We start from the raw sequence: 24242 nt of genomic DNA on the forward strand, positions 1-24242 counted from the left end.
ATGTATTTGTTAAGATGTAAGCCCAACGGTGGGGAGTGTTGTTTTAATTTCATGTAAGCTGCTCTGGGAACCTTTCTGATAAGGAAAGGGTACAAATGCTACAAATAAATAAATAGCCCTGGAGAAATGACTGAAGCTTGGGGGGGGCGGGGGCTAAGGTTGGAGCCAAGATATGTGACTTTCTTGATTAATGATTTTTCCCCCCCAGGATGATTTGAGGAAAGAAGACTTTAGCAGTATGAGTGCTCAGCTATTGTATAAAATGATCAAATCCAAAACAGAGTTTCCTTTGCACAAAGCTATTAAAGTGGAGAGAGAAGACGTCGTTTTCCTGTATCTTATTGAAATGGATTCGCAGGTAGGCAGAGATCCTCCCCTAAATCTACAATAGGATAGAATTTTGGAGATATCTCTCAATATGCTCATTACTACAAAGTCAGTTCCCTCTGCGTCTTAAGAAAGCAGAATAGACTTTAGCATCTGAAAGGAGTTTTTAAAAACAAACACCTTCACTAGTTTGCAATTACAGTTCTCCCCCCCATATCACTAATAAAACCTTTCTCTTCGAAATGATTGTTGCTTCCCCCACAACCTCCACTGTCTTTTCTTTTAACTGTCCATAAGCCTGCCTTACGTTCGAACCATTGTTCTATTTAGTCCAGGTCGGCCTTCGTTCTTGAGCCTGGGATTTGCGTCATGCTTTGTCACTGAGCGTGGCCTCTCCTAAGCTGCTCTGCCGCCCTGCGTGGCTCCTTAGTGAGCGGCGTTAAATGTAGAATAAACACCAGAATCTTCATTTTTCTTTTATCTGCTGCTTTTGCTATCACGCTGTGCAGTGCCCGACTTCTAATCCTGTTTCCCTGCAGCTGCCTGGGAAGCTAAACGAAGTAGATCACAACGGAGATCTTGCTTTAGATCTGGCACTTTCTCGAAGACTGGAAAGCATTGCAACCACCCTGGTTAACCACAAGGCAGATGTGGACATGGTGGACAAGAAAGGCTGGAGCTTGCTGCATAAAGCTATTCAAAGGGGTAAGAATAAACTGTGTTTGTAAATTATATAGTTCGCTTTCCAGCTAAGAATTCGTTCTGTACATTCCTGGCAAAAACACCTCATGGAATCATAGAGTTGGCAGGGACCTTGAGGGTCACCTAATTCAGGAATCTCAGATTTCGTAGGTGCTAGCATTTAAATTTGTAGATTGGGGTAGGGAACCTCAGGCCCTCTGTAGCCAAATGCTGGCCTCCAGGCCTCTCTGTCATCAGTAAACGAATGGATAGAAGATACGTACAAACTTGCAACACATGAACAAGTCACCTACAAACGTAGGCTTGCCATGGCAAATTTAATGATATTTGGAATTCATTTTTATAAACACTGTATTAGGTTAAGTTTAGGTTAACCACAATAACAATCATGTAGTGTTTATAGTTTTTGTTTTTTACACGAGTGTTGTTGTTTTTCTATTCGCGTCTTATTTTACCTTGCGCACTTCAAATTTTATACTTCCTGTATTTCAGTAAAGAATATATATATAAAACAAATCTTAAAAAATAGACTGAACAGCACAACCGCAAGAAAAGTCATAAAATTCACAAAGCATTACACCCACAAAACAATATTAGCAACATTAACAAACAACCAAAAACTAACCAAGGACGTCTTCCCAGCAAATTCCTCCACCCACCTGTTTTTCATGTCCACAGCAAACAGTAGGTTGTGTGTAAGCATGCACAGTGGTACCTCGGGTTAAGAACTTAATTCGTTCTGGAGGTCTGTTCTTAATCTGAAACTGTTCTTAACCTGAAGCCCCACTTTAGCTAATGGGGCCTACTGCGCCGCCGCTGCACCATTTCTGTTCTCATCCTGAAGCAAAGTTCTTCATCCGAGGTATGTTTTCTGGGTTAGCAGAGTCTGTAACCTGAAGCGTATGTAACCCGAGGTACCACTGTATCTCCAACTTGAGAGAAAGATCTCTGCAGACTAGAAATGTCTTCTATCCTGGGCCATCTTGCATGATCAAGTTAGAGAGTCGTTGAACTGATGTTGGACATTACACAGCAGATTAACTTAGCTTTAGAAAAAACCTTCAAAAGTCTGGCCAAAGCATGTGGTGTCTTTGGTGGTTCTGAAGTTTTCAGTGCAAGAAAAGGGATCCTTTTGAGGATTCATACAGTTAGACAGGAATTGGTTGCCATGGCAGTGATATGCAGAGAGCAAAGGAACAGAGCAGTAGCATCTTGAATTACATCTTTTTCTGGAAAGAGAAAGTGGGGCTTGTTGCCTGCCCTTCTTTATTAGCAATTCAAGCCGATGGCCAGCAGTTTCTGTTCTTCCCTCGGGCTAAATACTTGTAGAAAATAAACTTCATCTAAATGTATAATAGGAAGATTATAGTCCTCTGCAAGGTATGAGTAACCCATGAAGATAAACTTATTTCCATATCACTTAATACCAGCTGTAGTCAAGATCAGAGGGTTTTTGGTTGGCTAGCCAAAAATCATGTTCACCCTTGTGTCCCTCTCTCTCCTCTCCCCCTCCCCCCCGGGATTGGCTGTGATGAGCCTGCAAGGAGTGTCAACTTTGTGTGGTAATGGAAGCAAACCTTTCCCCTCCATTCCCAGCCCTGAGTTGAGTAGCTAGAAGGACTTGTCCATGGTGCTTTGAGCTTCAGAGTGTCTCCGAAAGCAGCAGGACGCCTTCCTTCATATTGAGAATTAGTTTGAGGTTTGGGAGAACCTCTATAACTCCTCCCAGTTCAGGAGAAGGGCAAGGTATTTCACCAGAATTGTAAAACCCCTTGGTCCCTAGTTACGAAACTGCAGGTTAAGGGCCTCCGACGTTGCAGGAGATTTCTTTTGAAGCTGGAATACAACTGACAACAGTCTACCTTGCCAGAGCAGGTTTAGGGTCTTGGCCCATCTTACGGGTTCTAGGCTCCACTGTACGGATATTGCAAGCTCTTTAAGCAACGTCACTTCATCTGGTTCAGATCGCGAAATGCCAAAAACGTTAAGGAAATCTTTGGATCTCCCTTCACTGAGCTGGAATGGGTGTTCTGTTCTCCCCAGCACCGCTTCCAGTTACAAGCAGCTTGCTTGTGAAAAGCAGCAGAATGGTGTGGGGGCCATTTTTGGGTGGCATGGTGAACACGTTGCCATCACTTAATGCCTGTGCTGCATGTGTGCTGATGGGTGGCTGTGAAGCTTACTCGGCACAAGAAAGCACACGGGTCTCCATGATTGGAGGCACCTGAAGATGCATCGCACTGCAGCACTTAATGGGAAAATTCAGATGTACAGCTGGTGCCTGTCGAGCCCTCGTGCACCTGCAACGCCATCTCCCTCCTTCCCATCCTTTTTACCCCATCCCATCCTTTCTTGGCCATTCTATGGGCTGTTTGTGGAACCTGCACAGGCTGCGCTTCCTCCATAACAGCAAAACCCAGAAATAGGACAGTTACTTTCTCAGGGCCACTATTTCTGGTGTTTCCCCATTTAGGACATAAGCACTAAACTGTATGTGAATTGACATGTCATGTGGATGCATCAGAAGTTTTAAGATTTATTTTTTTTATTCTGTTTTTATATATGGTTCCTGGTGGTCTCCCATTTAAGAGGCCGACCTGGTCCAGGCCTACTTAGTCTTAGCTGTGTTGCAGCCTCAGATACTCCCGAATATGCCTGCTTCTTGGCTCTCTGTTAAGCAGCTTATTTTCTATTCTTCTCCCCATCCAAACACCTAGGGAAAGCCGTTACTTAGAAGAGAGAGGCATCCAGCAACTTTTTTGTGTGTCCTCCGTGTGTCATTTGTATTTTCTTCAGAACTAACACAGTGAGCCAAAAAAGTAGCCCAGGCACTTGCTGAATAATCTTGCTGTCAGGGGCTCAGGAACAGAGGCACAGGGGAGGAAGGAAATGGAGAGCGAAGGGGAAGAATCTGAGGGCAGCGTAGGGGAGTATGACAGTGACCCGAGAGATTCGATGAGCTTCTCCAGCAGATCGGAAGATTCCCAGAAGGAGGCGCCGATGGTCAGGGCAAGGGGGGGTCCCAGGGGAGACACACCAGAAACAAGGGGCCAGCGGGGACTCCCAAAGCAGCAGCGGGAGATCAGGACCAGCTTCCCCACCAGAGCGTAGTGGGGGGGAAGAGTCCCATGTGTCAAGGCCAGCGTCTCCTCCAGCAGGGAGAGAAGATGAGTCAGGGCTGACCACGCCTCTATCGGAGAGTGGGGGAACGGAGGGGAGGTCAGGTCCAGCTAGCCTCCCCGGAGGGGGAAGCAGTGACAGGAGCAGTGTAATGGTCAGGAGGAAGGTGGCCGGCTGGGCGCGCGCGCCAAGTTCAAATGTACAGGCGCGCGGGACAGCAGAAAGCTCGGATTGGGAACCAGGTCCTAAAGCCCGCCGGAGGCAGGGGGAAGATTCAGGGGACTCAGCGTCAGAAGAGTCTAGGAAGGGCAAGATCCCAGCGGACGGGTGGAACCAGAGGAGGAAAGAGCAAAGGAAGAGGTGGAGCAAGGCTAGAGTCTTAAACTGGTGTATGGGGGGCGGAGACTCAGATGGAGCTTCGGCGGTCTAGAGTTTCAGACGTAGAGCTGCACGCTGCAGCTGTGAAAGCAGAACTGAACTTCAATAAAGACTTTTGTATATAACAACGAACTGGCGTTGGTCCTTTGTGAGCTGGGACCTCGGGCAGCTCTGACACTTGCTTTATCTTCTTACGTGAGTGTGCTGTGGTGATGAGAGTGTTGGACTAGGATTTTGGATTCCAGGCTTCAAATTCCCACTTGGCCATGAAGCTCACTGGGTGACCTTGGGCCAGTCGCTGCCTCTTAGCCTTGCCCACCTCACAGGGTGGTTTTAGGGATGAAATGGGGCAGGGAGAAGCCACCTTGAGCTCATAATGTTAATATCACACCCAAAATAGAGACCACTAATCCTCTTTCCATCAAAAGCCCTGCATCTGGGTCCTTTTTTAATTTTTTAACAAACCTATTCCTTTTCTACAGATACAAGGGATATTCTGCCGTTTACACTTTTCTGACTGATATGGCAAATGGGGAAGGATTGTTAGGGAGGGTTTGATGCAAGGCTTTCTTTGGAGCGAGGGCTTTTAAAGAATCCTCCTACCTGACATCTGCTCTTTCCTTGTCATTCCCCAAAGGAGATAAATTTGCTGCTAGCTTCCTTGTTAAAAACGGTGCCCGGGTGAATGCTGCAACCTTGGGAGACCAGGAGACTCCCTTGCACCTCGTGGCCTCCTACAGCCCCAAGAAGCACAAGCCGGACATCATGGCAGAGATGGCACAGATTGCAGAGTCCCTCTTGAAGGCAGGAGCCAATCCAAACATGCAGGACAGCAAAGGAAGGTGACTGTTGGGTGGCGTTGTGTTTGTATGTTTCCTTGACCTGTTGCTTGAAACGTTGATCTGGACATCTGAAGATGCTTTATGCAGAACTGGAAAAAATTGGTCCAACAAACCCTTGTATTGCTTACTTTGGCTGGCAGAGGTACCAGTGATAGAAACTGCAACCTTTGCATGTAAAAGCATGTATGTTACTGATGGGATTCCGGTGCCAGGGTAAAACGTATGTGTTATCCCAGGCATCTGGCGACTGGAATTTGGGCTGTTCGATGTCTTAGAAGGTGTTGAACCAGCGGGCAGGGAGAGACGCCAGGTAACCTGGCGGTGGTAATTCAGATCCAACCGTAGGAAGTGGAGCAGGGTTAAAAACACCGGGGTCTTGAGACTCGGGAACCAAGAGGACAAAAACTTTTTTAAAAGAAGGGGAAAATTTTATAATTTATTTAGGAGACCACTGCAAGCAGATGGAAACATTAGCAGAATTTGAAACTCACTTGTAATGTAACAAGTACTATGGATATTATGGATTGATTTAAAATATAGAATATGGAATAATACGCAGTTGTAAATGCTGGCAGTAGGACCCATGGAGGGGATGGGGCGGGAAGTCTCAAGATTCAGAGTAATCTCTGTATATGGATATGCACTTGGAATGTTATAAATTTATATTTGTAAAATCAAATAAAAAGGATTTCAAAAAATAAATAAATATCTGCACCCCCGTTAAGTCTGTCACTGAAAATAGGTGAAACCTGTTGACGGGTACAGAAGTAAATCTAAAACCAACTGCCTGAATGCTTAGTAATAGCTGTTAATAATTAAAATGGATGTTGGTCTCCGGTGTAAATAAGACAAGCAGGTAGAGCCATTTGAGGGAGGAGTCTAGTGTCCCGTGCTCCAAGAGGTTGCCGACTTACAAAAGAGATCTTGCTCCTTGACCTTTGGAAGACCTTGTGCCCTAATTCAACTGACCCCTTTCTCTCTCTCTCTCTCTGCACCCCCAGGACTCCACTGCATGCCTCCATCGTTGTGAGAAATGACCCAGTATTCAGCCAGCTGCTCCAGTGCAAGCAGTAAGTCTGTGCAAACTGGATTAATACAATGATCTATCTGGATGGTGCTCTTAATAGGAGAAACCATGTCCTTGTCAAGTTTTGGGTACGTTAGGAGACCGCCTGGGAACGATGGACTTTTCCTGAATTTCAGGCAGAGTTTTCCTAAAGGCTGCTCTTCCCTTCGTAGCCAGCAACTTGTCTGGCAGTTCTTGTCTGTGGAATTGTGTGTTTCTTATCATCGTTCTGTTTTGCAACAGACACTTGGGGTGGGTCTTCTCGATAGGGCAGGAAGGTGTCTGGAACGGTGAGCTTGGGGAAGTGGCTCAGTGGTGGCAGAATGGAAGTGTTTCTGTACTAAAAGGTCTCGGAGGATTCAAATTCAAGTTGCGAAACCTCCCAGTAAATGAAAAGCTGCACGTGAGAATGGGCAAATGTCAATCAGGAGAAAAAGAACGCTAGTTGACTAGGTAGGCAGAAAATACAAAAATGTTGGATGTTGAAGGCACAATAAACAAGGTGAAATCCAGTGAACTGGCCAGTGTTAGAAAACCTTGATTTGTGTCTCCTGAGAACAAAGTCCCGACTTGAAATTATTCGTGGGGCATAATCGGAATGTTGTTGTTGTTGCCAGACTCGATTTGGAACTGAAGGATCATGAAGGAAGCACTGCTTTGTGGCTTGCTGTTCAGTATATCACGGTGTCTTCTGACCCGTCCGTCAACCCCTTTGAGGATGTCCTGGTGGAAAACGGCACTTCCTTTGATGAGAACAGCTTTGCGGCCAGGCTCATCCAGCGTGGCAGCAATACGGACGCCCCCGACACAGCGACCGGTGAGAGAAATTGTGTCGTCCCAGTAACTCAGTCCCTAAGAAAGCAGTTGAGAAATCAGATAGAAGACAAGCCAAAGGAAGAAAGAGGCAACAGCAGAGCTGAAACTTTAAAGCGAGCCACCTTTTGGTTTGCTTCAGCACAGAGGGCAATGAAAAGAGGGTGCAGTGGGAGGGGTGTGTGGCCTGCATGTTTCAGATAGCTAACATTTTTTGTGAATTGAGCAAAAAGACACTGGAGTCTCTTGAGGAAACAAAATTCCAGCTGTTGTACATTGGGGAGGACAAATCAAAAGGGCCTTGAGTAGCACTGCCCCAGTTGTGAAATGCCCTCTTTCTGGAGGCATGGGTGTTTGGGGTTCATGGTTTGATGGAAATTTACTTGGGTTTGTTTTTCTTCTAGTTTTTGGTGGCGATGCTTAGGCTTAAGTGTGTTTTATGTCATAGTACTGATTTTGAGGTTTTATTGTTGGTATTGCTGATATAGTATGGTTTTTATACTGTGGCTTTATTATTGATGTTGCTGGTGTTTTCCTGTTGCCTTAATTGTGTTCTGTGATTTGTAATAATGTGTGTCTGTGTGTGTGTGTGTGTGTGTGTGTGTGTTTGTGTGTGTGTGTGTGTGTGTGTGAGAGAGAGAGAGAGAGAGAGAGAGAGAGAGAAAGAGAATCGCTTTGAGGTCACTTGTGACAAAAAGTGGGCGCTGTGGGTTAAACCACAGAGCCTAGGACTTGCCGATCAGAAGGTCGGCGGTTCAAATCCCTGCAATGGGGTGATCTCCCGTTGTTCGGCCCCAGCTCCTGCCAACCTAGCAGTTTGAAAGCACGTCAAAGTGCAAGTAGATAAATAGGTACCACTCCAGCGGGAAGGTAAATGACGTTTCCGTATGCTGCTCCGGTTCGCCAGAAGAGGCTCAGTCATGCTGGCCACAGCTGTACGCCGGCTCCCTCGGCCAATCAAGCGAGATGAGCGTCGCAACCCCAGAGTCGGTCACGACAGGACCTAATGGTCAGGGGTCCCTTTACCTTTACCTTTTAAGCACACTTAATAATAAGGAAGTCAGTAATAAGCCACGTCAGTTCAGTTGTGCCCTGCCCTCCAGTGTCCTGGCTTAGAATGCAAGATGACGACTGGAATTTCAGCTCCTGTTTTAACTCTGCTTTTTCTTTCTCTCTCCCCCAACCCGGGTGGCTGCCTGCCTGTAGGAAACTGCTTGCTGCAAAGAGCAGCAGGGGCAGAAAACGAGGCTGCCGCTCTGTTCCTGGCAACTCATGGGGCCAAAGTTAACCACCGGAATAAAGCGGTAGGTGAAGAGAAGGGAATGTCAGATGAAATAGAACTCTGCTCAGACACTCCATATATCTGTTTGGTGCATGGAGGGAAATTAACAGTAAGCCCGTAAGTTCTTACTGTAGAGTGCAAGTATTAAAATGCGGATAGTTTGGACTATTTCTTATTTTACTGTGATGAGATGGAGAAAGGGTGTGTGTGTGTGTTAGGCCTGGGCGATGTATCGATTCATTGCCCAGGGTCAGTTTGAAGGCCAGAGTGCAATGGCACCTTCACCTGGCAGTATATCGCGGGTGGGGCTTGCCTGCACCTGACTCCTTCTGCCACCAGTGGCATTGAGATATAGCAATACATCCCAATGTTGAAAAACAGAGGGAGGAACAAGCTGCATTGGCCCTGGCCCCATGGGGTGTCAGGGTGAGACCGCTGCCGATCCTGCCAAGGGAGTTCCACCCCAGTGCCTTGTGGGGCTGGGGCCGAAGCAGCTTGTTCCTCCCTCTGTTTTTCAACATTGGGATGTATTGCTATATCTCAATGTTTGGCCGGTGATACATTTCAGTGTTGAAAAGCTGACATCATCCAGCCTTAGTGAAGGAGCAGCTGCTCCCCTGTTTGATTTCCTCTTCCCTCCCCATTCTTTTTTCCTTTTATATGGCATCTCTTAGATTGAGAACCTGCAGGCAGCCCTTTCTTCTAGCATATGTACAGCGCTTAGAAAATTGAGGAGCCACAAATGCGTTGACAGTTGTTTGTCGCGCACTGAACTCTGTGGGAGCTGCTTTTGAAGTCCCAATTCACGAGTCTTTTCTCTTCCTCTTGAAATCGATGGTCTTTTTAAAGTTTTCCACATTCTCCTTTCCACAAAGGGGGAGACCCCGCTGCACACAGCTTGTCGGCATGGCCTAGCCAACCTCACGGCAGAGTTGCTGCAGCAAGGAGCAAATCCTAATATCCAGACGGAGAAAGCGGTGCCTGCCCAGAAGGGGACAGCGACGCCCAGCACGGCAGATAACGTCAGCCTGCAAACTCCTCTTCACATGGCAATAGCTTATAACCACCCGGATGTGGTGTCCGTCATACTGGAGCAAAAAGGTAAGCCTTCTGTGGGGAGCTGCCAGTCGGGAGGGGGTGGAACTGGAGGGAATAGGAGCAGAAAAGCAGATAAATGAACCATCAAAAAGAGTCTGTTGCATCAGGCCAGTAGCCCATCCTAGTCCAGCACCCTGTTCTCACAGGGGTGAACCAGATGCAGCTATGGGAAGCCCACAAGTGGGACCCCCAAGCACAAGGGCACGCTCCCCACATCCCATTGGCTTCCATCAACTGGCATTCAGAGTCGTTACTTCCTCCAACTACAAAAGGGTAAACTACAGAGCCCAGAACTCTTCTAGGGGTGGGTGGGAAATGTTCTTTAAAGGTATAATGCGTATGCAGCCTGGTATCTTGCGAAGCAAACAGGATTAACTTCAGGCTTAAAAGAGAATTAATGGTTTTCTCTTCCAGCAAATGCCCTTCATGCTACCAACAATCTGCAGATCATTCCTGACTTCAGTCTCAAGGACTCCAGAGACCAAACAGTCCTGGGATTAGCCTTATGGACAGGTAAGCGCCAAAAGATGGATGGTCTGAAATTTTAGGAGCACGTGGGCAAAGGTGGCCTCAACTCCAATAAATAATAGAAGAAACCTTTTTTAAAAAGAAAAAGAAAAAATAAGGATTGTATCCAACCAGCAGTTGACACTTTAAAATTCCATTAACTCAGTCGTGACTGATAAGTCCATTGATTTCAGTGGTTTTTCTCAGAGTGTAGTTGGAACCCTAAGAGTGTAGTTCTAACCCTAAATTGGAATCCAACCGGAGTTAAGCATCTTTCAATCCCACGGCTTTCCAAAGGGAGAGAGATTTATGCCAGTGTTCCATTTCTTCTATTGAAATCACTGGGACTTTATAAAGTGCTATGACTTTCCATCCACTTGTCTGTAGTGGGTATGGGGGAAATAGAAAAAGAAATCCTTTATTGTCACTGTACCACTTGTTTACAGTGAGATTAAACAAGCCCTCTCCTCCCATCTCTCAGTCCTTGTTACGCTCTGTGTGCTGTCATACAACCACCTTGGAGCCTCTTTCAAATAAGAGGGGAGGTGAACTGTTTAATGCTGAGTAGCTAGTTGATCCCATCCCTCATCCTGTGCAGGCCATATCTGTTCCACTTGTACATCATAGTACAGACTATCGACTGCAAATCCCATCATCCCTGCTCACTGGCTGTGGGGCTGGCCAGGGCTGTTGGGGTTGAAAGTTCAACAGCACCTAGAAAGCCACAGGTTGGGCTTTCATTTTTTTAAAAAAACCAGCATCTACTTATGTGCTGGATTACCAAAGTAGGTGGCGGCGGCAGTGGAACCCTTCATAGTTGTTCTCGCAAACAAATCTGCTCTCCTGTTTCAACATAGCGCAAACTAACAGGCCTCCGACCGCAGGCGGCTAGAAAGCCATGTTTGTCTGACAGAAGTGCATCTGGCAGCGCAATATATGAACCCTTTAATCTGGCATATTTGTACCTAAACAAATTTTGTGTCTAAGCTGCCGGGAGGAGTAAAGTTCAAACTCCAACGTGCCTGCAAATCCCTGAAAACCTTAACCTCTCGTGGTATCTTGACAAGAGAAAAAAGGGGAATACAGCTGCAGTAGCGTAGCGTGGGGGATGCAAGGGGGGCCGGCCACACTGGGCGCAACATCTGGGGGGGCGCGCTCTCTGCCTCCGGAGTCGCCGAAGAGCCTCGGGCGCAGGCTGTAGCAGAGCCCCATGTCTCGCAGAACCGACGAGCTGTGCGCGCGTCCGGGCTGAAGGCATCCGGCAGGCAGCGGCTCTCAGCGCTCGCCGCGGTCCCTGCGCGTCAGGGCCACGGAGGACGCGCCAGGCAGCCCCTCCTTACAGCCCCGCCTCCGCTGCTGCTGCTGCAGCTTCTTGGCCATGTTGCATTTTCCTCGCCTCTCTGCCCCCCTCCTCCTCTGGGCAAGCGGCGTCGTTTGGGCGCCAGCGGCAACTCGCCTCAGATCGGCAGGTTAGGGGTTAGGGGGGCGCAAATTACTTGCCTTGCCCCGGGTTAGGGGGTGCAAATTACTTCCCTTGCCCTGGGTGCTGACAACTCACGCTACGCCGCTGTACAGCTGAATTTCCATGGCTTCATACTCCAACTATGGGAGCACAGTCTCAGGATTCCAGGCCAGGTCCTAGAACTGCAGTTTGAGCGCCACTTCTTAACATATGGAAGTCACCAGGTTCGGGGAGTCCTATTGTTAAATACCATAATATGTGAAGTGTCCCAGAGTAAGGATTTGTTTATTTTCGAGTGCTTCTGTCCCACTTTTCTAAAAGACAATGAAAGCTACGGACAAAGCATTTAGACCCCACCTTTTTTTCCAGGAGCTCAAGGCTAGCATACATCATTCCTCCCCCGCATTTTATCCTCATAGCAACCCTGGGAAGTAGGTTAGGCTGAGAGCAACTGGCCCCCAGCGAGCTTCATGACTGATTGGGGATTCGAACCCTGTTCTCTCATGCCTTGTCTGACGGTCCAAAATGAGAGGGGAGAGAGTGGGAGCTGTACAGGCAGTCATGAGTTCCTTGAAGGAAAGAAAGGGCAGAAATCTAATGGATAAATTGCACGTTTCTTTCCTCTACCCCCCTGGCAGGAATGCACACTATTGCTGCTCAGCTGCTTGGCTCTGGGGCCTCCATCAATGACACAATGTCTGACGGGCAGACTTTGCTGCACATGGCAATACAGAGGCAGGACAGCAAGAGCGCCCTCTTCCTCCTGGAGCACCAGGCAGATATCAGCGTCAGGTAATAAGGCCTTGGTTGTACTTGCAAAGTTGTGTGAGAGTCTTAGCCCAGAGGCAGGCCCAGTGCCCCCGCAAGGCACACTCGGGCAAATGAATTGGCGCTGCCTTGGTTGCTTCTGCTCTTCCCACACACCCTTGCCTCAGAGGGCACCAGTGGGTTCTGCTGGTGGGTGGAGGCTGACACCACAGAGAACCAAGGATGATAACAGAAAATGCCACCTGAATTATCTTGGCACCATAAGGATGGGATCTAGGTTTATGTTCTATTATAGTTGTGAGACGGCAACTTGTTTCTGTATGGTGCTTTTAAAAGAACCTCAAAGAAAATAAGGGGTACCGCAGACTCACTTGTGCCCTCGCTGATTAGTTCAGGGATGAGGAATCTTTGGCTCTTGATAAAGGTTTATCTTTCAGTACAATTTTGAGCCTTTGTCGTCTCTTTTGTTCTTTCTGCAGTTTTTTAAATAGTACAGTGGTGCCTCCAGTTGCGTTCACCTCCAGTTACGTATCCTTCGGGATACGTACACGGCAAACCCGGAAATATTTCCCCAGTTTTCATCGCTCGCGCATGCGCAGAGGCGCTAAACCGTGCCATGTGCAGAAGCAGCACTTTCGGTTGCGAATTCCTTGGGATGCAACCGGAGCTCTGGAACAGATCCCGTTCGCAACCGGAGGTACCACTGTACTTCCCTCCCCCAATCTGTCGGTGATGCACCGCCTGTGGCTATCTGCCTGCGTATAGCACAATGTGCTTGTTTGCAGGACTCAGGACGGTGAGACGGCCCTCCAGCTGGCCATCAAAAACCAGCTCCCTCTTGTGGTCGATGCGATCTGCACTCGGGGAGCAGACATGTCTGTGCCAGACGACAGAGGGAACCCTCCGCTCTGGCTCGCTCTGGAAAACAACCTGGAAGATATTGCTTCGACTCTGGTAAGAGCGGTGACTGCTGCAGCCTCTTTCTTTTTTCTTCTATTAGACGTTGGAATCCTTTTCACAGTCGTTATCACTCTTCTCTAACCAATCAACTTGGAAATGTTTCTGTACAAAATGCATGCCAGGATAAAGTGGAGGGGAGGCGTTGTTTTGTTCTTCAAGTCATTGGGCATAATGAAACTAGGGCTTTGCTGTGGGAGGTGAAAGCTAGGGAGAAGTCCGAGACGGCTCTGCATTCCAAGCTTGGTTGTGGCTGGTGTTGAGAGCCACAGACCTTATTTTCTCTCCCGCTCTCTTTAATGCATGGTGTTGCATGACAGTGTTGCAAGCTGCTTTCCCCCTGCTCACAGACACTGCACTGGTTGCAGAATCAATGAAACAGCAGTTGGATATGGTTTGAGTATCCCTGGGGCAGCCATTCCCACCCTACTGTCCTCCAAAACATGTGGAGCGCACCAGGTTGGGAAAGACTGGCCTAGTTGTTGTGAGTAGGAGAGAAGGAGGCAACAAGAGGCAGGGCTGTTGTATTCAACTATCAGCGACAACAGCTTGAGAGTAGCTGCCGCCTTCCTGGTGGAGCTTTTCCTGTAGCCTCTGTTCCACCAAAGGGGATTTTAAAAACAAGGGATTCTCAGCAAGTTCTTCCAGTTGCATGATGCATTCTTCTTTCTACTCATCCAAGTTTGTTCAGTGATTTTTTTAACAGGTTGCACTATTTTGAGTGCATTGTTAAATTTATATTTTAAAAAAGAGGGCGGGGGAGTGTAACATGTTTAAAGCAGGCAGAGTTCCTAAAACCAGATAGAAAAATGCTACACAGAAAGTCACGTCGGGACTCCAGTACAATATTGAGAAGGGCTGGTTGGTCGCACACTCTGCCAAAATCCCTAATAGCTTACTGGAGAGACTGAACAAACGCTGCTCATTTAACAGGTTGAGCAGCCTACGCACCTTCAGTTTGCGTGCACAACTCTCCCACAGTTCTCATATTTTAGTTTCTAGGCATGCAAAGGATTTTAAAGTCTCATCACCAGTATTCTGGAGCACCGTTCCTATTGAAATCAGGGAGGCTCCTACAATTCTGATACTCTGTCCCCTGCTGAAAACATGTTTGTTGTCCAGGCATTTTTTGAGAATTCCTTTGATTCACTGCTGGTCATTTTGTTCTGTATTTTATTATTTTATAATTTCACTGTGTTTCAATGGTTTTTAATAAGATATTATGGTCATTTATCTGCTGAAACCTCTTTGGGTGTGCAGAGTGAGCAGTGTTTAAACTAGTGGATCTTAGAGAATGGGCTTCTTGCAATCACACACAGAGGTAGGTAAGAAAATAATAAAGCTGTAGGAAAATAATGTGATTTGCAAGAGAAAAGTTTCTACTTCCATACGAATCTATGCTTTCTCCTTGGTTCTCCCAGAGGATAATTAAAGAGGACCTCTCACCTTGAGGTCCAAACAAGAAAGGTATAAGGAGGAGGAAATTATAAGTAGGATGCAACCTGAGAATATCAGTCTCACCTAAAAGAGATAGAGTTAGGGACCTCCAGATTCCCAGACTATCCCTGTATCTTTAACCTTTATCGGCCTTAGCCCATGCAAACCCCATTTTTTAGATAATTCATTTTATCCCCCTTCTGGTTGTTCTGTATTTTACGATTTTATAATTCTGTGGTGTGGATATTTCTACACACCACAATGACTATTTTTAAATGACTTCCAAGTTTATAGATAGATACTTTTATAAATTAAACTGGAATAACAAAGGCAAGCCACGTTGTTAAAAAGAGCTTCAGTAATCAGTTGTCTTTAATAGGCTCTTCAGCAGCGAACAGACTGTAGAAACAGAAGCCCTCGCTGCCACTAATTGCCTGTGTAAGAAAAGCAGAAAAAGAAGTGCCAAATCATTAACTTCATACCAGAAATGGCTTACTCCTTCTGTTTCGTTGTTAATATCATCTGCTTTATAATGTGCGTTATTTTCAAGTCTGGTTTTTAAAATTCTTTTTAGTTCTAGTAAAAAAATAACTGTATTTTGCTGTACAATAAGCTGTTTTCTAAAAGAGAGAAAAAAATAACCGAAGAGCTTTGATTTCTGTTGCCCTTCGGAAACCAGTCTTTGTATTTCTCCATGTTGTTGTTTATTGAATTTATATACCACCCCATATCCAGAGGTCTTGGGGCGGTTCACAGCACAGAATCAAAATCAAATGTTTTAAATTAAGAACCCAAACATTAAGCACCACTGTTCTACGTTCCCCCCTAAGCGTCTCTTCTCTGCCTGTAGGTGAGACACGGTTGCGATGCAACGTGTTGGGGTCCAGGACCGGGAGGCTGCTCGCAGACTCTGCTGCACAGGGCCATCGATGAGAACAGCGAACAGATCTCCTGCTTCCTTATCCGCAGGTCAGGAACAAACCTGTTGTCCTAACTGCTTGAGCCAACAGTTAAGGCTTTGTAAACCAACAGGCCATTGACTTGGTGGAATACTGAAAACAATGTCTTTCCTTCCCCATCAGCCAAGCCGTTGGCAAGCCTCTGTGTGTGGACCCAATGGGCCAAATATACTTTGGAAGGGGCTGCAGCTCATGGGAGATTGCCTTATTTGCGTGCAGAATGTCCCAGGCTAAATCCCTTGGATCTCCAAGGACTCTTCCTCCATTGGGATTTTTCAGCAGTGGTTGTGTGGCCATCTGCCATGAATGCTTTAGCTGAGATTCCTGCATGGCAGGGGGTTGGACTAGATGACCCTTGGGGTCCCTTCCAGCTCTACAATTCTATGAGTCTGTGATTCCAGGAAGGGCTGGGAAGGCCCCTGCCAGAAATACAGTTTGTTGGTGTAAACATGAACCAGTGCTTTGATGCCATATAAGGCCATTTTCTATGTCCTCCTTTCCATTAATCTTTTACTCACAACGTTGAGGACTGGAAACCTGCTGTCTTTTTAGGGAAAGGGCTTGGAACGTGTCCTTTGCATGCAGAAAGCGCTGTGTTCTGTCTCTACATAGAACTGGGAAAGGACCCTTGACTGAAATCCTAGAGCAGGATTTCCCAAACGTGGGTCCCCAGCTGTTGTTGGATTACAACTCTCATCATCCTTATCTAACAAGACCAGTGGTCAGGGATGATGGGAACTGTAGTCCAAAAAAACCAGCCGGAGACCCACGTTTGGGAAATCCTGCATTCGAGAGCTGCTGCCAGTCATTGTAGGCAGCCCTGAGCTTTAGTAGTAGTAGTAGTAGTAGTAGTAGTAATAATAATAATAATAATAATAATAATAATAATAATAATAATAATTTTTATTTATACCCTGCCCTCCCCAGCCAAGGCCGGGCTCAGGGCGGCTAACAAGCAATAATAAAAACAAGTTGAATGAATACAACTTAAAAACAAGATTAAAATACAACATTAAAATATTGAAATATTAAAATGCAGCCTCATCACAGGAGGAGAAAGGAAAAAGAAAGAGGGGGAGGGAATCAAATTGGCTCCAAGCCAAAGGCCAGGTAGAACAACTCGTGTCTTACAGGCCCTGCGGAAAGAAATCAGATCCTGCAGGTCCCTGGTCTCATGAGACAGAGCGTTCCACCAGGCCGGAGCCAGAGCTGAAAAGGCCCTGGCTCTGGTTGAAGCCAATCTAACTTTCTTAGGGCCCAGGACCACTAAGGTGTTGCTATTTATGGACCTTTAGGTGGCTTATTGGTCCAGCTCTGTGCAAGGCAGCTTCCAGGGTTCTCTTGCCGTGCTTCCAGTTGTCAAGGCTGACGGTAGCACTGTTGCTTCCTTCCCAGCGGCTGCGACGTCAACAGCCCGAGGCAGCCAGGGGCCAACGGCGAGGGAGATGAGGAAGCCCGCGATGGACAGACGCCCTTGCACTTGGCGGCTTGTTGGGGCCTTGAAGAAACGGTGCAGTGCCTTCTAGAGTTTGGAGCCAATGTAAATGCACAGGTACGAAACAGAAAAAGCCTATCCTATTTCCGCTGGCGGCTCCTTTCTTGCACCACTGATGTCCTCCCGACCTTTCCACGCGTTGCATGCTTGTTTCACGCTTGCTGGCTAACCCAACCTGTGCTTGTAGGATGCAGAAGGGAGAACGCCCATCCACGTTGCCATTATCAACCAGCACGGGGTCATTATCCAGCTGATGATCTCGCACCCGGAAATCCAGCTCGGCATACGGGACCGGCAAGGCATGACCCCTTTCGCCTGCGCCATGACGTACAAGAACAACAAGGCAGCAGAGGCGATCCTGAAGCGGGAACCGGGAGCGGCCGAGCAGGTACAGGAGACCAAAGTGCACCCCCTCATACATGCTCTTGTGTCGTCAGCCCAGTGAATAAGGCATCACGGGCACTGCCAGTGTGTCATCTTAGGCCTGCATAGCATCCAGGATAGAATCATAGAATAGAATAGAATCATAGAATCAAAGAGTTGGAAGAGACCACAAGGGCCATCGAGTCCAACCCCCTGCCAAGCAGGAAACACTATCAGAGCACTCCTGACATATGGTTGTCAAGCCTCTGCTTAAAGACCTCCAAAGAAGGAGACTCCACCACACTCCTTGGCAGCAAATTCCACTGTCGAACAGCTCTTCGACAGAGAGCTGAGAGAGAAGAGAAGGTGTAAACAAACAGAGAGAGAAGGTGTAAACAAAACAAAAAAAACTTCATTTTTTTAATGAGTTTATTTTTCATTTTCAAGTTAACAAGCAACAACAAAGAAAACAATTAAAATATAATCAGTAAATCCCCTTTGACTTCCCTCCTCCCCTTTTGCGGATCCTTATGCCAACATTTTTCTCCTGCATGTCCTCTCTAAACTTGGATGTGCATGTGTGGCATCCATAGACTGGGGGTGGGCAGCCTCTGGCCCTCAAACATGGCTGGAGTCTGACATCTCTCAGCCCCAGGCAGCATCTCCAATGGTCAGAGGTGATTAGAGATGCAATTTAAGAACATCTGGAGTGCAAGTAAACTGCTGTTGTAAGAAATAAGGAGCTGGCCATTGGTTTGAATCCTATCCTCCTACTCTAGAGGGTAGAACTCAAACCAATGGCTTCCAGTTAGAAGAGATTCTGACAACATCAGTAAGAACGTTCTGACAGTAAGAGCTGCTTGATAGTGGAACAGTCTGACCCGGGAGGTTGTGGACTCTCCTTCCTTGGAGGTTTTTAGCAGAGGTTCAATGGCCATCTGTCATGGATGCCTTAGCTGAGATTCCTGCGTTGCAGAGTGTTGGACCAGATGACCCTTGGGTACCTTCCAACTGTGATTCTATGACAAATCTTTCAAATCAACCCACTGACCAATTGGTATTTTGCAGTTCTTGTTGAGAGCCGTGTGTGTAAGCAACCAACCTAAAGCACACTGCATCAATCAAATGCCTAAGAAATCCCAGTCTTTTATTTCTGTTCCCCTCCTGACAAGGAAAAATCTGTATGAAACCCACAAGGAACAGGGTAGTGACTGGCAAATTTTCAAACTAGAAAACATGTCTCAGGGTGTGTTAGAAACCAGGGGTGGTGTTCAACTAGGTTTCATTCTAAGCAGATGCGTTGAAATTCACAAACGTGACTAATTATGGTTTTGCCACTGCCATAGGTGGACAACAAAGGCCGGAATTTCCTCCACGTGGCCGTTCAGAGTTCCGATATCGAGAGCGTGCTCTTCTTGATCAGTGTCCAGGCAAACGTCAATTCCAGGGTCCAGGACGCCTCCAAGCTAACTCCGTTGCATCTTGCCGTGCAGGCTGGCTCTGAAATCATTGTGCGTAACCTGGTACGTGTTGTGGAAGGTGGCGTCTGAAATCTGCCATTTTCATCATGGCTGGGGCAGAGGTGTAAGGAAAAATAAAATGCATCTGATTATCCTAGGAACTAGGTCCTAGGAGATAACTGTCAACCGGTGTAGCAGCTGTTTGAGGACAGGAGTTATATTTTCAACCGGCCTATAGGTGGCTGCCATATATAATCCACTAGATTAGACCCTGAGAAACTCCTCCTCCCTTGTGTTCTCCTCACAACAGCTGCTTGCGGGCGCCAAAGTCAACGAGCTGAACAAGCACCGCCAGACAGCCCTCCATCTCGCTGCCCAGCAAGACCTTCCCACCATTTGCTCGGTTCTCCTGGAGAACGGAGTGGACTTTGCAGCTGTGGATGAAAACGGGAACAACGGTAAACTCTGCTTTTGATGTCCAAAGATGGGTGGGTTTGATCTTTCTTTGCTTGTTTCCTGGCAAAATCATTAGCTCCAGCTTGCTCCTCCCCCTTTCTCCTAGCTGTTGTAGGGAAAGGATTTCCTGGGCCAGAACAGACACCTTGGTACTGTTGCAGATCCCGTTCAGGATTCTTTTCAGGCTGGGAGCAGCGTTTGTGGTGGCACTATAGTGTTATTTCCAGTCAGGCCTCCCTCAGCAGGGCCCAGAGTAGGGATGGGGCTCTCCAGGTGTTGTGGACTGTGACTCCTGCCATCCTATTCTAACTGGGGCTGATGGGAGATGGAGCCTGGAGGCTAGCTGCTTCATTGTCCGTGTTGTGTCTGCTACATTTGTGCAGGGGCATCTATAGCAAATGGCATCGGTTTCAGAACTCTTTCCTTAGTACAGTGGTACCTTGGGTTATATGCTTCAGGTTACATACGCTTCAGGTTACAGACTCCGCTAACCCAGAACTATTACCTCGGGTTAAGTATTTTGCTTCAGGATGAGAACAGAAATCATGCTCCGGCGGTACGGCGGCAGCAGGAGGCCCCATTAGCTAAAGTGGTGCTTCAGGTTAAGAACAGTTTCAGGTTAAGAACGGACCTCCGGAACGAATTAAGTACTTAACCCGAGGTACCACTGTATTTTAGCTGTCGTTATAAAGAGGAACTGCCAAGTTTCTAGCTGCCAAGCTTGTGGAAGGATGCTGGAAATGGGAAAGTGTTCTGTGCTTGCTGAAATCCGAGAAGGTGGCCAGGAGTACCCATAAGGAGCAGAAGTGAGGATAAGCCATAGAATCGTAAAGAACTGTAGAGTTGGAAGGGACCCAAAGGGTCACGGAGTCCTGCAGTGCAGGATTCACAGCTAAATAAATGCAAGTAGGGCACAGTGCAGAAGAAACTATGTAATGCAAAACGAATATCATGCTAATCTGTAAAATGCATACAAGTCGCACTATTCCAGCTGGACTCTTTTTGTGTAGAGTCCTCTCTTTAAAATGATTCCTTGTAAAAAAAAGCAAAACAAACAAACAAACAAAAAACTACGGACAGTATTAAACTAACCTGTCCTGCCAGCGCAAGGATTACCACAGGAGGGATTTACACCTCTCTAACCATGTGCCCCTCAGATCTGCTCTGGAGCGTTCAGAGAACCTCTAGAACAGATTGGGGGGGCATGTGGGGGGGGGAACATTCCATTGCCCAAGGTGAAATTCTTGCACAGATGGAAATCTGGCTTAATGCAACCTGATTTTGATTTTGATTTTTGCATGATTTGAATGCAGCCTTTGGTTTTAAGTGGCATGGAGAGGTGGCTACAGATCTTCCCTTTCCCTTTGATTCATGCATTCCATCTCTCTCCCTTCTCAGCCCTGCACCTGGCAGTGATGCAGGGACGTCTGACTAACATCCGGGCCCTCCTGACAGAGTGCACTGTGGACGCAGAAGCTTTTAACCTCAGGTAAATGTAACAGCCGCCTTTGCTGGGAAAAGGGACTGAGCATCTCTGTACTATTTTTTCTCTCAGTAGTGGGGGGGGCGGGCTTCTCCGCCCCCCCCCCCGCTTGCTTCATTCAGGGGAAGGGCTGTGCAATGGATTGGATTCCTTGGTAATTTTGCAGTACAGTATTGGCAGGATGTTCCGTTCCCTCTCGTGGTCTTCTCTTGGAGCAGGACTTGGACCCAGCTTCGTAAATATTTATTTCGTTGCAACGGCAAGCACTAGCAGTGGGCCATAGGAGGTTTAGAAAGCTCCCCTTTTGCTCAAAAAGTACCACCCCAAAAACGTAACCCTGCTGTGGGGAGCAGAGGACTTCTTGCCCTGCGCTGTGGCTCTTTTTATTATTATTTTTATTATTATTATTAAAGATTTTCTTGATTTTCAAAAGTGTGTGCAATGTCTCTCTCTTGTATATTTTCCCCCCTGTAACATTTTTACAAGTCAGCTTCATTTGTTGAGACATTGGGAAGAAAAGGGGGAGAGAGGTGGAGGGGAAAGATGAGTCAGGGTGGGGTGGGGGGGTGATGTTTCTATTTTGCTTACTATATGTAGGGTTTGGTGTCAGCGTTGCTTGTGTAGGTTCTTTGCTGTTCACTTGTGTTCCTTTCGTGGTGAAAGAGGTTGGGGTTGGCCTAGGATGTGGTTGTTCATTTGTGATTGGCTGTGTTGAACTTTGTTTTCATGTGTGAGTGGTTTGGGTCTGCACCGTGGCTTTTGTCCTGCATGACGTCGTCTCCGTCTCCTTGTCAGGGGTCAGTCCCCGATGCACATCCTGGGGCAATACGGGAAGGACAATGCGGCAGCCATCTTTGACCTCTTCCTGGAATGTATGCCGGAGTATCCTCTTGACAAGCCAGACGCTGAAGGGAACACCGGTAAGCCTCGGCTGATGGGTTTGGCTAAAAAAGCCATGCAACTGCCATCATCAAAGTAGCCTCTCAAAGTCCTTTTGCATGTGTCTTCCTGTTCTGGACTAGCTGGATGCAGAGGAGTAGTGAAAGGAGTCCCCAAATGGAGAAGGCCCAGAGTCAGGGGTTTGGTGTTGGGACCATGATGAGTGGTCAGAGGGAGAAGAGGGGAACAGACAGGGAGGAGGTGGTGTTGGAAGCTGAAGAGGCAACAGGGCTTGGTGAGCAGGGAGAGGCTGTGGCAGAGAGCAGTCCAGAAGCGGAAGCTGGGGGTGGGGGAAGAGAGAAGAGGCAGAGATGAAGCAGGCTGCAGAAGAAGCCAGGAGGTCTCCCCCTCCTGCTGCGACCAGTTCCATCTCCAAGAACCAGAAGAGGGATGAAGAGGGCAGAGCAAACACAGACAAGGCGAAGAAGTCTCAGATTTCAAGGGAAGAACCTAGGAGAGCGGTAGGAAGGTGGGCACCTTGAGTCCTCACAAGTGTCTCATTGGGGCAAGACCTGCTGGGAAGAGTTGCCTAGCCTCCTGAGTTAACTTCACTGACACCATGTGATTTATTGCCGAGCTGCTCCTGGTGCTTCCTGTGGAATTTTGTTTGCTTGGGTGCAGGACAATTGGCAGTTCAGGGACTGGCTAAGCAGAGACACGGACAATGAAATCTCCTCTCTCTCTCTCTCTCTCTCTTCCCAGTGCTTCTCTTGGCCTACATGAAGGGAAACGCCAACTTGTGCCGGGCCATTGTGAGAGCCGGCGCTCGCCTGGGCGTCAACAACAACCAAGGCGTCAACATCTTCAACTATCAAGTTGCGACCAAACAGCTTCTCTTCCGGCTGCTGGGTAAGTGCCCTTGAGCCCTGCTGCTTCTTTGTCGTGCAGCAGGTGGGCTGTGTGTAGAGAAGGAGGAGGCCTTTAGGCAAGGCTTGCAGGCAGGGAGAAGCAGGAAGCAGCCTCAGTCTGAGGGCCACATTAAGTTAAACCAAATCTCTACTAGTGGGATGATCTACTAGTGAAATTATTTGAAAGAGGGCAACCTTACAGGGGCCGCATGCCAGGGGTAGATATGGCCAGAGGCAAAAGTGGGTGAGACAACAAATGCATGTTTTCCCTCTGCCCCGTAAACGAGTTTCCACACACACCCCTCTCTGTCTCTCCGCCCAGGCAAGCAAAAGGCACAATCAGAGCTCAAGCCCTTGAGGGGGCTGCACAAATTGGGTGAGATGTGGAGGGTTGAGATGTCTAGTGTGTCTGGCAGGCAGCCATACACGTGGCTGAATTCAGGGCTGGGGTAGGTCACAAGCCATGGTGGCAAAGCCTGGTCAGGAGCCTCTTGCATTTAATTCTTTCTTGCGCAGACATGCTGTCCAAAGAACCCCCCTGGTGCGACGGCTCCAATTGCTACGAATGCAGCGCCAAGTTTGGGGTCACGACAAGGAAGCATCACTGGTAAGGGGCGGCCTTTTTGGATTGATCCACCACTTGGACGCAGCTTTGTTTGGTTTTGTAGGTAGTTCCACTCAGAACCTGCTGCCACCCTTGGAAGGCTGCTTGGGCTGAAGGCATAGTTCCCTCCAGAGGAGGCAAAAAGTCGCCTCTCACCTCTTCCTAGACTGGGCCTGGGGAAGGGGAGGAGAGACAGAGAAGCCCATTGGGAGAGGTTTTAGGGCTAGCACAGACCTCCTGTGCAAGGGCAGGGCATGGGCAGTGTGGACAGGACAAAGAGTTCTTCACTGAAGCACTGCAGTCTATGCAGCATGAGACAGTAGCGTGCTTGCTTTAGCGATCTTGTGCACAGAAACATGAAGACTGTGTGCCTTTGGTTGTGGTCCAAAACACAGGATCCTCCCCATAGTCCCCCCCCCCCATCATCCTAGCTCTGCACGCAGTGGGAGAGTGTTTTCAGTATGGACCATTTGGGGCATGTGCCACCTGGTCAGGTAGCTTAACTCTATAACTTTTAATCCTGGTTTGGACCACCACCAAAGTGCTTGAAGCAGGTTGGAAAGCCAAGAGAGGAGAGTTCTTGGAGCTCTTACAGGCTCTTCCCTCCTTTCTGCTCCTCGTGGGATTTGGTAAGCCAAGGGTGGGGAGCTTGTGGCCATGATGATGCTGTTGGGCTACAACTCTCATGGTCTCTGTTGGCCATGCTGGCTAGGGCAGATGGGAATTGGGAGTCTTACCTGGAAGTCACCAGGTTCCCCCATCCCTGTTGATAGCACTGTAATTAACTGAAGAGCTGCTTTCGATGAAGGTACCACAGACTTTTTAATTCTGGGCAGCCCAGTTCCCATCTCCAGTCACAAGCTACTTTATGAACCA

At 47.7% G+C, this 24242-nt stretch overlaps 1 protein-coding gene across 1 annotated transcript in view; it reads left to right on the forward strand.

Moving 5' to 3' along the window:
* Positions 1-24242, forward strand: part of ANKFY1 (ankyrin repeat and FYVE domain containing 1) — a 50171-nt gene that overhangs the window by 20582 nt on the left and 5347 nt on the right. Inside the window, exons 6-24 of the mRNA XM_082201191.1 lie at positions 209-358; positions 867-1032; positions 5165-5369; positions 6371-6439; positions 7053-7252; positions 8455-8552; positions 9406-9631; positions 10043-10141; positions 12236-12389; positions 13151-13319; positions 15610-15728; positions 17114-17270; positions 17401-17601; positions 18923-19099; positions 19347-19494; positions 20891-20981; positions 21771-21895; positions 22617-22763; positions 23279-23369. Coding sequence (XP_082057317.1) covers positions 209-358; positions 867-1032; positions 5165-5369; positions 6371-6439; positions 7053-7252; positions 8455-8552; positions 9406-9631; positions 10043-10141; positions 12236-12389; positions 13151-13319; positions 15610-15728; positions 17114-17270; positions 17401-17601; positions 18923-19099; positions 19347-19494; positions 20891-20981; positions 21771-21895; positions 22617-22763; positions 23279-23369 — 2792 coding nt within the window. The remainder of the gene's footprint in view (positions 1-208; positions 359-866; positions 1033-5164; positions 5370-6370; positions 6440-7052; positions 7253-8454; positions 8553-9405; positions 9632-10042; positions 10142-12235; positions 12390-13150; positions 13320-15609; positions 15729-17113; positions 17271-17400; positions 17602-18922; positions 19100-19346; positions 19495-20890; positions 20982-21770; positions 21896-22616; positions 22764-23278; positions 23370-24242) is intronic.

This window comes from Podarcis vaucheri, assembly GCF_965113315.1.
Source record: "Podarcis vaucheri genome assembly, chromosome: 15".
NCBI classification, from domain to species: Eukaryota; Metazoa; Chordata; class Lepidosauria; order Squamata; family Lacertidae; genus Podarcis; species Podarcis vaucheri.